Source organism: Tenrec ecaudatus, chromosome 12 (genome assembly GCF_050624435.1).
Source record: "Tenrec ecaudatus isolate mTenEca1 chromosome 12, mTenEca1.hap1, whole genome shotgun sequence".
Lineage (NCBI taxonomy): Eukaryota > Metazoa > Chordata > Mammalia > Afrosoricida > Tenrecidae > Tenrec > Tenrec ecaudatus.
In genome coordinates this window covers 77,696,849-77,711,529 of record NC_134541.1, presented here as the reverse complement: position 1 = coordinate 77,711,529, position 14,681 = coordinate 77,696,849, and the positions used below count along the sequence as shown (strand labels likewise).

The 14,681-nt window shown below is 41.6% G+C and overlaps 1 protein-coding gene across 1 annotated transcript in view; it reads left to right on the top strand.

Annotated features, from left to right (window-relative positions):
- WDFY4 (WDFY family member 4) overlaps window positions 1-14,681 on the top strand; it is a 388,818-nt gene that overhangs the window by 191,672 nt on the left and 182,465 nt on the right. The window contains exons 31-36 of the mRNA XM_075527922.1: window positions 3,486-3,650; window positions 7,366-7,584; window positions 8,314-8,428; window positions 9,752-9,909; window positions 10,693-10,931; window positions 11,848-11,966. Coding sequence (XP_075384037.1) covers window positions 3,486-3,650; window positions 7,366-7,584; window positions 8,314-8,428; window positions 9,752-9,909; window positions 10,693-10,931; window positions 11,848-11,966 — 1,015 coding nt within the window. The remainder of the gene's footprint in view (window positions 1-3,485; window positions 3,651-7,365; window positions 7,585-8,313; window positions 8,429-9,751; window positions 9,910-10,692; window positions 10,932-11,847; window positions 11,967-14,681) is intronic.

Below are 14,681 nucleotides of genomic sequence, written 5' to 3'. Positions count from 1 at the left end.
AGGAAGGGAAGGAGCTATAAAGAAGAAGAAGCTACGGTTGGATACTGATTATGTCTGCAACCAACTGCCCAACACAGAGCTACCTCCCAGAGGCCCAGAAGGCTAGAGGTGTGGCTGGGTGGGTGGTCTTGGGTTCTGAGAGAACTCAGCTGTGTCAGGAGGGGCAGGGCTCCCAGAAGTGGCTGTGCTGCTGGTCCGTGGGAAAGGGGAGTCTGTCCGCAGGCATCACTGCTCTCCCACGTGAAGAAACCTGGATCTACTTAACATTATGTTGAGATTATTGCTGCCTGGTGAGCCTGCTCTGGGACTTCTGAGGAGAACATCCTGTTTATCCCCCTGCTTGTTGTCTGGCAGCCATTTGCTTCTCTGGGTTTCTATTTTTAAATTTGTCATTTATTACCCGTTCTGTTTCTCACAACCAGAACATATGATCTGTGCTTTTCCCATTTTAGCGAAATTTACTCATAGTTCTATTATAAGATTAATATATCATTATTTTTTAGTGAATCTCTGACCTAACTAGTCACTTGATGTTATTAAAAATAATGCAATCAAAAGGATCAGCAAGGAAGCATTTAAAACAAATAGAATGTACAATGAACTGAGAAAAGTAAAAACTAAGACCAAAAATTTGCATTACATTTTAATAGAAATGATTAACTTTGCATTAAAAATATTTTAAAAACTGGCTAAAAAGCAAGAGTTACACTTTTTGGTTCTAACACGTATATCTAAGACATTATGCTCAATTGACTCTAAGATTGATATAAAAGAATGAATAAATGCAGCACAAATAGATAATGAATTCTAGAGAGAATCATTTCAAGGGTAAAAGAATTAAACTTTATGATTTGGTACAATGAAGATACCTGCTTTGAAAGCATCACATAGAAATGAAAATAATGAGCAAAACATATAAAAGGCAAAAGCTGGAAGAAAAATTGTAGTGAATAGCTCAAACATACTTTTATCAAATATATATTTTTCATTTTCATATTATCTTTTCAAGTGATAACTAATTTAGCATTTCTTAAGTTTCATATAAATGTTATCACTCTTTTGCTTCTAACTTTTTCACTGATTGTGCAATTCACTTCTTCTTGTGTGCATTAGTAGTTCATTCTAATTTATTGTTGAATAGTTGTCAATTGGGATAATATATAAGAATATATTTATCTATTCTGGGTTGTCTCTAGCTTATCAGTAGTAGTAAGCAGGCTGCTTTGAACATTCATGTGCTTATCTTTGGGTGTTCTGTAACCCAAAAGTGAATTTATGGGACATAGGTACACACATGAGTAGCTTTAGGGAATATTCTTAAATTGTTCTTCAAGATTGACTTACCGATTTACATTCTCACTAGCGATTATTTTTGGAAAGTTTCCATTACTCCATCTCATTGGCATCATGGCTTTAGTCCTTTAACTTTGAACTAGACAGAACTCTCCACTCTGATACTAGTGTAAAAATGGAAGCTATGGAGCGTAACACACTCCAGGGGATTTGGAAAGCAAAGATGAGTTGGAGGTGGTTGTTTAAGAATCACCAGTGATCCTCATTGCCTTATACGACAAATCATAATTTTCTCCCAAATGCCCATCTCTTTTATCTGATTCCCCTACCCATCTGACTTCTCTCCAAAATTCTGCTCCATTTGTCTTATGCTATTGTTGTTTTAGTTGCTGTTGAATCCAAAGTCATTATGAAAACAAGCATTCACAACTACAATTTCTCCTCTAAACCTCATAACCTTATGAAACAGTTCATATTATGATACTTATTTTACATAGTTATAACTGGATGTGCATGGATGTTAAGAAACTAGCCCAATGATGCAGTTTTAGTAAAACAACAGAAGGGATTCTTACCTAGGCGCATTCACTCGAGATCAACTCCTGACTTCCCACTCTTTAAGAAGCCAGTGCTGCACTGTCAGGACACGGTAGAGAGCTGGCATTAGAACTCAGAGATGGAGACTGCAGCAACAATGCATCTCTGCACATTGGTTTCAGCCACACCGTATTTCATAATTTCCTGTGAATGTAATATTTAGATTGCTTTCCAATTGTCCCGTGTGCATTGTTTCCCCCCTCTGATTTGAGGCCCCCAATGTAAAGCATCATTTTATGCACTTGGTACTTACTTGTCAAAAAGAAACTCCAACTCAGGTAGACGTACAAGGACCAAACAGCAGGTTGGTGGGGGAATGAGGAATCCATAGCTGGGGGTGGGGGGTGGGGTGGGAGCTGGAGCTGAGTCATTGCCCTTGCAAACTAAGGGCCAGATATCCGCATTATAGCGCCTATAGGTATAGGCCAAGTGTCACTCAGCCTTGGTATCGGTGTGACTTTGCAAAGAATTGTCCTGGTGGTTAATTTTCATGTTCCAGCTACTCATTTAGGACAGTGTAGGCTCAACCGAGCAGCCAGTTACTTTAGGGTCAGAATCAGTTTGGGGAGAGGGTGGCCAGCCAAGGGTCCGTCAATCAACCCAGGCTTTAGCAAGACACATTCAGTATTCAAAGCAGTAACCTAGCCATGTGGCAAAGACTAGGTGGAAGAAAGGGTTTAGCAGATTTTCAGGCCACCAAGGATAACTAGGTACAGTTCAGTATAACATGATTCATTTCAGATCCCTAGTTGGTGCTGAATGAGTGTCTTATACCCTGCCAAACTTACGAGTTTATCAGGAAATAGCTAGGGTAAGATCTATTATTAAGAACAGTAGCACTGACTACTGACTGTGGAAAGCAGAAGTTAACTTTAATGGGCAAATTTCATGTGAACATTAGGGAATGCATGATTTTATAGCCAGGTTTTTGTACCTGGGCTCCATGTCTGACTCTTCCATTTACCCTCAGCATTACTGGTTGCAAGTTATTTAACCCTCTGGTGTCCCGTTTTTCTCCTGTATAAAATAGGAATAAACAGAACCTTCCTCAGAGAGGTTTGTGAAGGGGAGAAGAGTAGTGTTTGTGTGTGTGTACATATACATATTACTCCTATATATATTACTATATATATATTATATGTAGCTGCGAGCGCACTGGTTGACTATAATATAGAGAGTTGCTGTGTAGTCAGTCCCCACTTATAGCACTTTCAGTGACTGATTTTTCAGAAACAACATTATCTGGCCTTTCTTCCAAGGCACCTTCATGTGAACTAAAATCACCAGTTTCTCATTATCAGAAAAGTGTTTTACTGGTTAGACCACTAAGAGACTCCCAAAGCCCAGTTGGGGTGGAGTTAATAGTGACTAATGATAGCCCACAAAGGTCAGAGTATAGCTGTGCCAAATTGAACCACTCCCCACATGTTGACCAGTATCCTGTGTTGGCCCATTCTGTTAGATGTATTGCAATAATGTGTCTTGTTCAAAACCTCAGAGAGGAAGTTCTCTTCTATATTTCAATTGATCTTGCTTATTTATGCATCCTCAAATCATGTCTCCATGCCCCGGCCTTTCACGAAGTATGTTCTCAGCCTCTGGCAGGTTCTGAGGACAGTTCCTGGGAACAGACCTTCCCTGACAGCGTGCTGCAGTTCCTGGGCCTGGTCCATTCCGCCTATCCAGAGGACCCCATGTGGCAAGCCCCGGAATTTCTTCAGACTCTGGCTGCAGTCACCTTCCCTCTGGGAATCCAAATGGTAAGTCCTACCCTTGCTCTACCTCAGGGAGAGCAGGAATGCACTTCCTCATTCTCTAAAGATGAAAATAGAATTCCTCTTCAGCCACCAGTTTTTAAAAAATAATAAATTTAAGTTAACTAGAACATGACTGTGATGCAACTCAGTCATTTTCAGTTTCGTGATTGGATTGTAACAGTTTTGTTGAGATACCGTTCACACATCATGCAGTTTAATGGTTTGATCATATTAAACATAGCTGTGTGCTCCTCATCACAACCAACTTGATGACATTTGCATCCTTTGGGTATTCAAGTTATTAGCTCCCCATTTCCATTCAACCTCTTCTGCCATGCTTTAAAAATGGGGGCTTTTAAAAAACAATGTATTTGGCACTTCACTCATAATACTATTCAATAGCTCAATCATATCAAGAAGAGTTGTACAATAATTACCACAATCAATTTTAGAACGTATATCTTGTGTTAGTTTGGGTAAACTAGGGAAGCAAATACACAAAAACTCGTATGTATAAGAGAGAGTTTTATATAAAGGGTAAGTGTACATTAAGAAAGCATCCCAACCCAGTGCTATCCAAGTCCATAAGTCCAACATTAGTCCATATGTCCAACACCAATCACCCAGTCCTCCTCCATCTTACAAAACACATGCAATGATGCCGACTGCAGGAGGAAAGATGAATCAGTGAGCACGTAAGCATCTCAGCGCTGGCAGGGGTCTCCACAGGGCTGCTCCAACACCCAGGGTTGCATCAGGGTAGGTCCATGTGGCTTCTCCTTGGGGATGTCTTGCAATAAGTGAGCTTTGCCAGCTGAAGCAGGGAACTGGCTAAGGCAGCTGCACCCTGGTCTGACCATCACAAAGCAAGAGACCTGAGAACTAAGAAGGCGAGGCTCACCAAGCCATTTATCTCTCTGCCCTTCAATTAACCCCATGTATGCTTATCGGCCAGGTTGGCACAATAAACCTTAACTATCTCATTCCTCTTCCCTGTGCTCATTGTTATTAATGTAATTTTAATTCTTTTAAATGGAGGCAAAAGCATACACAACAGAATGGTCTCCAGTTCAACAGCGTCTCCGTGTACAATTCAGTGCCATTGATTATACTCTTGGTGTTATCAGCCATTCTTGACATCCTTTTCCAAATTATCTCAGCACCATTAGCATAAACTCAATGGCCCTACGCAAAGACTCTCCTTCCTTCACCCATGGTAACCATCAGTCAACTTTGGTTTCTTTTATTTTCTGGTTGTAATTTTATTGATATAAATTCACATATCATATGCTTCCACAGTTAAATCACTTTTAAAAAGAGTTGTATTTATCATCACAATCAGTTCTGGTGCCCTTCCCCACTCCTGCATTCATTGTTTGCTCTCCAATTCCCCTCAACCTGCCTACTGCCTCCTTTCCCCCATCCCTGATAAACCATTGCTTCAGTTATTGTCTCTATGAATCCTAATAACACAAACAAATCCACTCCTTCTGTGTTTAATAAACTGGGAAATCTAAGAGAAATAATAAAAAACAAAAGGAAACAGAAAGAAGAAAAATAATAATGTAAAGACAAAAACAAAGATTAAGAAATAAAACACTACCAGCAATATTTTAAAAGCTAGAGAAGAAATTTCTGTCATACAACAAGCAAAAAATATTTAAACCTGGAACAAATTCAGGTTGAATCAAGAGGGAGGTCAACTAACCATGTACCCTTTTATACTATCGTTTGATCCACCATAATCAAGTTTTCAATAGTCTCTGTCTGGTAGTAAAGCTGTTAAAGTCCCCTACCTGTGGTCAGAGGGGATCTGCCAGAGGCTGAATCTGACTAGATGCTCAGCAGAGGCATTGGACTCTCCCTGTCCTCCATAGCCTTTTGAAATTTGGATGTTCACAATTTAAGCTCTGATATTTTTACATACATCATATTTGGATTTTGTTATTGTCATCTTTGGATCACACAAACTAGTGTGCTTCTTTAACGTGGACTTAGTTGATACCTCACTTAGATGGCTGTTTGTTTGAATACAAGCCTTTAAGAACCAGACACTATTCTAATTGATAGCCAGGCACCATCTGCTCTTTGCTGTCACTCTCCTATCTTTAGTGTTCTCTCCATGAAGGTGAATATCAAGCAGGGCCGTGTTTTAAGAACTAACTCTTCTTGGATTGGAGTTAGAGTTAAGTGGAAGCCTAGAGGTTCATTTTTTTTGAGTTATTAGGAATCTCAGTAATCAGAAAATTGATGGTAAATCAAGTCCAATTCCAAATAGAATGCTTGTATGCTGATAATGTAAACTAACAGAAATCAGTTCAGGAAGCCTGTTGACTTTTTACCAATATGAACAATGGGGAAACAAAGATGCAACCAAGAGTAAAGGAAGGCATTTCAGGTAGAAGAGAAGGGGATAGTGGAGAGGCCTGCACATAAGCTCATGCAGCCACCGAATCTAACAGGGAGAAAGGACATTCTTACAGGTTCCCCATCACCATCTTCCATTATAGGTCTTGTGTAGGAGCTAGGGCCCTGAAATCCATGGATTGACAACATAAACTCTCACCTCTAATACTAACATCTGTAGCCAGATCATGATATCTGCAAGGTTGTATTACATCTAGCTTCCCACCAGCAGTTGTACACATGCCCAGACCTTGGGGGCTATTCCTCCCTACAAGAGGCCAATAGCTATTGTCTAGGGGAGGGGTTAATCCAATGTCACCTCCCCAGCTACCACAGCAGAGCCAAGCCCAGTGTTGGTCATCTGGTCCAAAGCTATTCTTCCTACACCTCTTAGCTTACTTTCACTCAGAATTTGTTCCTCAACAAGTCTTGTTACATAGCAAATATAACAGACCTTGTTGATTCAAGGTTCATGGTCAAAAGACGGATTTGCTCAGAATTTATATAGCTCTTTCTAGTCAAGGCCACCTGGAGCTAATAAATGTAGTTACCACCCACTATGTGCCCTTAAATTAATGTTATGGCTTAATTAAGAATGACTGCATTAATTTTACAAATGACCAGAGGGAGCTGCCAAAAAATAAATTCACATGAGATGTTCATGTGGCTGGGAGTCTGGAGTTCCTGGTGTCTTGGGTACCTACCTGTCACTTGGCCTCCTAGTACTTCCTGGGCAAATATTCCTATCTCATTTGTTTCCTAATGTTTTTATAAATATAAAGTGAGAAAGTGAATGTCAGAGCACTTCAGGGCCATAAATAGAAGAGCTTGCTCTTTTCCTAATTAATATCCTAAGGGTCTTTTCTGTCGACATCACCTAGGCCTGATAGGTAAAGGAGGTGGGGCCACACCAAAGGGAAGGAACCAACGTCTTTTGACTGTATTGAAAGTTCTCGACATGGATACCTGCACTAATCTTTCAGTCCATCCTTAAAAATCCTTGTGATAACATTCTATTATCTCCATTTAACTCATAAGTAACTGGCAAAGAGGAATAATGCAAATTGTACAGGGCACTTCTGGCTTCAGAGCATAGTAAGCTTCTGATTTTGTGGCTTAGCTTCTTCCTATGATTCCAGGTTGTCTCGGGTTCAAAGAGCACATGATAAGCAATGGGATTTGAGCAAAACAACTAATTGCTAGGAGCCTCGAGTCTCTTACTTGATCAATGGCTTTGATGACCATCCCACCTGTGCACAGCTCAGAAGTACACATGAAAAGAGTTAGAGGCAGAGGTTTTCTTGTCTTTGAGGGACCCTTGACGGAGCCCATCTGGAAGGCTAAGAGTCCTGCAACCAAGCCTGAAGATTCTTGCACTGAGGAGGGTCTTCAGTCACCTGTCAAGTTGCACCTTACCCAGTTGCATCCCGCCCAGAAGCAGCTAAGAAAGTTCACACAGCTCCTCTTAAAGGAACTCCTGAAGAAAGCCTCTTCCTCCAAACACTGGTTGCCTCTGGAGGTGCTCCTGGAGGTGGGTAAAAGGGTACTTTGTTTAGTTGCGTATTGGGGTGGGGGTGGGGTGGGGGCGAGGCTTGGCAGGTTGGTGCAGGGACAGTAAAACTCAAGTTCTTGGTTTCTTGCGTGGGTCCACATAAAGGCCACCTGGTTTTAGATTCTAGCTCAGTCTGCAGCAGTGTGGTGCCGGGGAGGCCCTCCTGAACTGAAGATTGTAGTGTGGCCAGGAGCTTACCGAGAAACTGGTAAATAGATGAGTTGGGACAGGCCTTATCCAGGATCCCTAGAAACAGAGCCAAAGTGGAAATTTTTCAGACTTTATTCATTGTGGGGGATGCTCTCAGGAAGAGGGGTGGGGAGTCAGAGTGGGCAGGAGAGAAGCTCACCATGAGGTGGTCTCAATTTGAGACTGGCTGCAGCCTGGTCACAGGGAACACCAGTGTGGTACCTGAACTGCATGGCTGACCTCACGTAGTGGTACCATCCCAGAGTTATTGATCGGGGATTCCCTCTTAGACTCCATACCTGAGAAAGTGGATGCCAACTCCTGGATGAGAGAGTTGGTTGGAGTCACATAGACCGATGCCCCAGGAAAGGGACAGAGCTGGTGTTTAAGCAGCCCGAACATCTAAGTTCTGGGTGCAACCGCAGGCAAGAGTCACAGTGGACAGCAGCATCTACTGCAGCGCCTGAGTGGACCAAACAACTGTGCTCCTGCTGACTCAGTCCTGTGCTGTGCTTCCAGGCCTACCCGGATAGTGCCACTGGCTTACAGAAACGAGATTTCCAATCAGAGGTGCTGCTTTCTACCATGGAGATATTTCATGTTGTGAGCGAAGGCAATAAACAGATACTAGAAGGTAAGCAACTGTGTTGTGGCCCTTATTCTCATGACATGGACTAATGATGACTGAACGAGCAACCCAAAGTTCCCTGCTAACCACAATATCGCACCTTAGAAAATTATTGGAACTTTAGAAGTCATTCAGTGTTACCCTTTACCTAAAGCTTTGGTGCCTCCTACAGTCCCTGCTCCTTTAGATCATGAATGTCCACAACATCTATTTCACTGTTTGTTTATTCTGAGATAGAAAGCTGTCTATCTTCTGAGTAGCTTCAGTAGGAATGTGACTTCTTCCCAAAAGAAAAGTCAAGACTTTTACTGGAGCGAAGCTGTTCTGCTCAGTGATTTTCTTTAATTGGGATGAAATTATTTTTCCATTCAGTGACTTACTCTTTGTCCTTTTGTTCCTATTGCTATAAAATAGAACAGCGATTTAAACAACAACAACCGCCACAAATCCACTGACGTTGAGTTGATTCCAATCCATAGTGTCCCTAAAAGGGTTTCCAGGTCTCTAAATAATAATGGAGGCAGAAAACCTCAACTTTCTCCCAGGGAGCTGCTGCTGAGGTTGGACTACTGACTTTGATGTTAGCAGCCCCACACTACTTACCCCACAGGGCCACGAACAGGGGCTTAGCAAATGCTTTGCTAATGAAGGAACCTGAATGAAGACTCTATTGCCTTTGAGACTTTAACATTGAACTTTCATCCAGAAGACTGTTCTAGGCAAGACTACCTTCCTCACCAGATTTTTTTTTCTGTAGTTACTGAATTCTCATCTTTCAGCTCTTCTGCATCTCACAGTCTTGTGATCCTCACTTTGTGGTCGTTCTTGTGGGGTATCTTAACAGAGATGGAGAATGGATGGGCAATCCCAGCTATGAGTTCCTATCTTGGAATGCTCCCTTAGAGCAGGGAAACCCTGGACAAGCACTTGACCCTGGAAACGGGGGTAACCCTGAATCTAGGTCAGAGGATCGTTGAAGGGATTGACAAGACTACCAAGGACATGTCAGCATGGTGCTGTCCTGTTCATTGACACTGAGATGGCGGGTTCAACACCGGTCCAACATAGCAGGTCCCCATGCAGCCTTCCTATTTACCTTAAGTTGCCTCCCTGCCCTCCCTGCGCTTCCAAATGACCACTGGACAAAATGTCTCGCTTTACTTGCTATCTTCCTACGTGACTTTATATCACTATTTAGATCATTTAAGATACATAGTTTCAAATCAATGTATGCTAATTGAGCTTTTACTGTGTACAAACCTGCATGTTTGAGAGCAATCTATGTACGAAGGGGTGTGACTTTTCATACGTTGCCTTTCCCCACCGTAGGCAGTCAGGAGCCTCAGGCAAATGCAGAAACTGTTGCAGCTCCATCCCTCACCGACATCTCCTACTTCACGCAGAAGCTGGTGGAGAAGCTACACAGTGGGATGTTCACAAGAGACCCGAAATACGTCCTTCTCTTTATCACAGAGCACATTTTAGTGGTAAGCATCCTGGAACTGACCATGGCTAGTCTCCTGCTGACTACCTTTGGGCTTGTGGTTGGGCTTAATTATTGTTATTTCTCATCAACAAAGAAACATGATCTGAGAAAGGACAAATAGTGTCTGTCTCCCCAAAAGGCCAATTTCATTTCTTCCTTAATGTCTGCCCCATCTGTGACATTTGTGCTTTTACTGAAATCAAGGCCAGAGTCTATTTTTACATAGACTCTCCATATCAATAGATATGTATATTTATACATCCCTACATATGCGAATACATGACTGTAGATGTACTCCTCTGTGTATGAATGTGTTCGTGCAAACATAGTTATTTTAGCCCCTCATCTCCCACAGAGTTCTAGAAACCTTCCTGGCAACCGGCCGTTCTTACTTTGTGTGAATCTTGACATGATGGAGGACTGATTATTGCACAAGCTGCCACACCCATTGGAAACCTGTGGTTTCTCTAACCAGTCCCTGGCATATAAGCTGCAGCAGCAGCTGGAGGATCTCTCTCCGTCCCATCACTGAACACAGATTAGTTTTACCTGTGATCACTTGAGCAAATGCAGAACAATGACGCACGCAGTCCGTCTGATGTAGTTCTTGCTTCCTGCACCCTGATTCCTGGCATATGAGCAGCCCCATGGGTCCAAAACAAATCAAACTCACTGTCATTGAATTGAGGGCAACTCATGGGGACCCCAAAGGACCCTATAGTACCTCCATCACAAAGTGTTTACAAGAGTATGTGAGTTTTTGCTTTTTATTTCTACGTTCTAGGTCATTGAGAATGCCTCTTCTCAAAAGGAAGTCACCCTCAGTGCTTTGTACAGTGGTTTGAATAAGGTTATTCTGTACTGCCTTTCCAAGCCCCACCAGTCCTTCTCTGAATGCCTCAGTCTTCTCAGCATCCTCGAATTTCTGCAGGAGCACTGGGACATTGTTTTTGCCACCTACAATTCCAATGTCAGCTTTCTCCTCTGTCTCATGCATTGCTTTTTGTTGCTCAATGCAAGAAGGTATGAGCCATCTACTTGTTTCCTTGTTCAGTTGTGGTAAACACAGAAAAACAAGCATTAGAGGGACCCTTTATGGAGGGAGAAATGAATGGTATAATAATTTTCTTTGTGATTATTCATATTGCATGCAATATTTGATCATATGGTAGGTTGTCTCTAAACTATCCAAATGGAAAAGCAGCTAGACTCATAATGAAATAATTATTTACTCTTATTTCCATAATTCCAAACACCACTGCTTGTAAGATTTTTCATTGATTTAATTTTTGAGGCAGAAAATTTCAATATTAAGTGCACATGCTGATTTTGTGATACAGCCAGATTTCAGAAAGACCAGCATTTGAAAATGTAATGTTAGAGTTAAACAGTTTATATTAAATTATATCACAGAAGCTAGACATAATTTTTCCTACAGAAAGGATACACACAGACATGCACGCTCACATGCACGCGCACGTGCAGCGAGACTGTGAAGGCTGAAACTTGCCTGGCTTTTCTGGTTCCCACGTGTTTTCCCTTTTGACGGGAGCAGTCCACCGTTGCTCAATCACTCTTTATTAGTGAAAAATACATGTTGTCCTTCCTTAACAGTTTTCTCTTTTATATAGGGTCCAGCGTTCAGATTTTAGTGCATCTGAGATAAAATGACAAGTGCTCTGTCTAAGGAGCTATAATGAGTGCTATTAAATTAATCTTTTAAAAATCCTAATCTTGAAATACAAAATATATTGCTTCTATTTTCCAAAATGACATTGCAAATAATGTATAAGGGAAATTGACAAAAGGCGTTCAATTTATTTAGATAAGATAAATTGTATATTGCTATGTACTAGTTTAGAGGATGCTTCTTAATAAACAGCAGTAGAATTATTACAAACAGACTAGGGTGTATAATGAACATTTTCTCCTCCACCAGCTACCCAGAAGGATTTGGATTGGAAACCAAGCCCAGAATGACTCCTTACCATTATGTCTTTCTTTCTCCAAATGAAGACACAAAAGGGAAAGGAGCGGACAGCTCAAGTTTGAGTGATGGTACAATTTATTTTCTCTTTATTTAGGGGAGGGGAGTGGTACAGTGGTTAAAGAGGAATCTCAGAAGAACGTAGACGTACAAGAACAAAAAGTGGTAGAGAATAAAATGGAAATGCTCTTTATTATCATATTAGAAACAGAAGGGATGGATAGCCAGGTGGGTGGACGAATGGATAAGTGTTGGGAATGGAGGTTGCTCAGATTAGGAACTTAACATGACAGCTGGAATCCCAAGATCCTTTCTAGAAGTTGATTTCTTGAATTTTCTTTGCAATGCCAACACAAACACTGGCTAGTCATCTCACCTGGTTGTCACACGGCATTCTGGCCGACAAAAGAAGAATGGAATAAATGAACATATTTTGCTAGAGATTTTTGGTTTGACGGAGTTTGTTGAATTTACAAATCCCAAATCAAGTTAAAGTGATTGGCAATTTATGAAAATGTAACGCCAGATCTATTTATCTGAGAGCTTGCTCTCTCTTGAGCCCTGAAGCAATATTAGACTTTTTTCTACCATGTTGGTTTGTATACTTTCTCACTTTTTTATGCTCTAAGATAGTGGGCACAAGGGCCCCTGGGTTCTGACCAGATGGTTCCCTAAGCCAGTGCTCAAGACTCTTATGACTGAAAAGTTTACTCTAACATGGCTTATTCACAACATGAACACACCTGCACTCTGGGATTTTATCAATAGAGGTGAACTGAGCAATGCCCTTCTATCTAGTGTGAACAAATTAGATCCAACAGCTTGGTTTTGGAGCTGGGGGGAACTCAGTGATTCAAGATCAGAGAAAATGTATACATTGTTTTGAGAATTATAGGTGTGGGATACATCAGCCACAACTGGCTTAGCATATTTGACCATATCTGGGCAAACTCAAGGCATTGAAATGGCTGGTGATGAGATATGTGGTCCAAAGCAGGGGAAAGAATTTGCTTGGGCCTGGTAAAGCCTTGGATTTGTGTCTATTTCCCCGAGAAACCAATTTGAAAAGGAAGATTGGGAGAAATTGAGGGCTATTACGTCCCCTGGAACTCACACAAGGAATCTTTCTGTTTGATATACAACACAATTAGTGTTCGAGGTTCCCTGTACTCATTAATCATGGTCCCCAGATCTGGAAATGAGAGGGCATGAAGGAGCTGAGGCTGTTGCCAATAGGTAGACACAAACGAAAGCCTATTTCTTACTGAGGGTTACAGCCTTGCTCTCAGTCCCATGACTCTATCTCCTGACTGACTTCTGCTAAGTTCTCACAATGCTGAATGAACCTTAAGAAATTAGGTGTTTGAGGAAACGCTCAACGCCCCTGCAGTTCTTTAATCCTTCCTCTGCTCACTATTATGATCTCAGTCAGACCTCGCAAATACCACTAGACGAATGTACATGAAGTGGCCCAGATTAGAGCTTTCAATATATGGAACTCGGGATAGACAACCCCCCTGAGAAGCAGTCATGGGAGTGGCGATTCCAGGAGGGTCGGGAAAGAGAAGGGGGGCGAAGGGGTAATGGATAGCATGGTGGCAGAAAACACCCTCCTCAAGAGGGACAAACACCAGGATAGTAGGCGAGGGGACAGAACGGGCTCTTTACGATATGTGTAGCTAATAATAGCAAGGCATACTCTATTAAGGGTTCACAGGGGGCAGGGTGGGGGAGTGAGGGAAATGACAGAGGAGCTGATATCAAAGGGTCAGAAGAGAGGTAATGTTTAAAAATTGTTGGTGCCAAATTGTACCCGTCTATTTGATATACTGGATGTATGGATTGTTATAATACATTTCAGATCCCCCAATAAAATGATGAGCAGTAATTCGGTGTTTGTTATCAGGTACTATAAACAGCAGAAGGAAGCCCTGCTCGTTCCTGTGTCATCCTCATCCTCACAACTGTTGTGAACTTGAGCCTATTGTTGTAGTCACTGTTTCAGTCTATCTTGTCAAGGGTCTTCCTAATTTTTGCTGTCCCTCTATTTTTCCGAGCTTGATGTCATTTACGGAGACTGGTCTTGCCTGAAAACATGCTAAAAGTGCATGAGATGAATTCTCGCCATCCTGGCTTCAAAGGAGCATTCTGGTTGTACATCTTCCAGGGCAGATTTCTTTTGTTGTTTTGTCAATCCATGGTATTTTCATCAGCCTCCGCCAGCACCATAATTACACGGTTTCAGTTCTTCTTTGTTTTTCCTCATTCAATGTCCAACTTTCACATGCGTATTAGGCGACTGTCCAACTTTCATGTTATGCATGTCCAACTTTCACAGGCATATCAGGTCTTAGGTCACACACACCTTGGTCCTCAGAGAGACATTCAGGCTCTTCAACAGAGGAGCATGCACCTCAGATCTCCGGCAACAGGTTTACAGACTGCAAGGCACTTTGATCTCTTGACTGCCGCTTCAATGTGGATGCAAGTAGACTCAAATCCTTGACAATTTCCATGTGTTTTATTCATCTGTTAGTGCAATAGTAACGATTTTGGTTTTCCTTACAATAAATTGGTAATCCGTATTGAAAGCTGAAATCATTAGTCTTCATAAACAAGTGCTTCAAGTCATACTTGCTTTGAGCAAGTAAAGTTGTGTCATCTGCATATGGAAGATTATTAATAAGGAGTGATTAATTAGCCTTACTCCAATCCTGATGCCACTTTCTTAGCTTCTTGAATTATTTTCGCAGCATACGGATTGAATAAATGTAGTGTAAGGATAC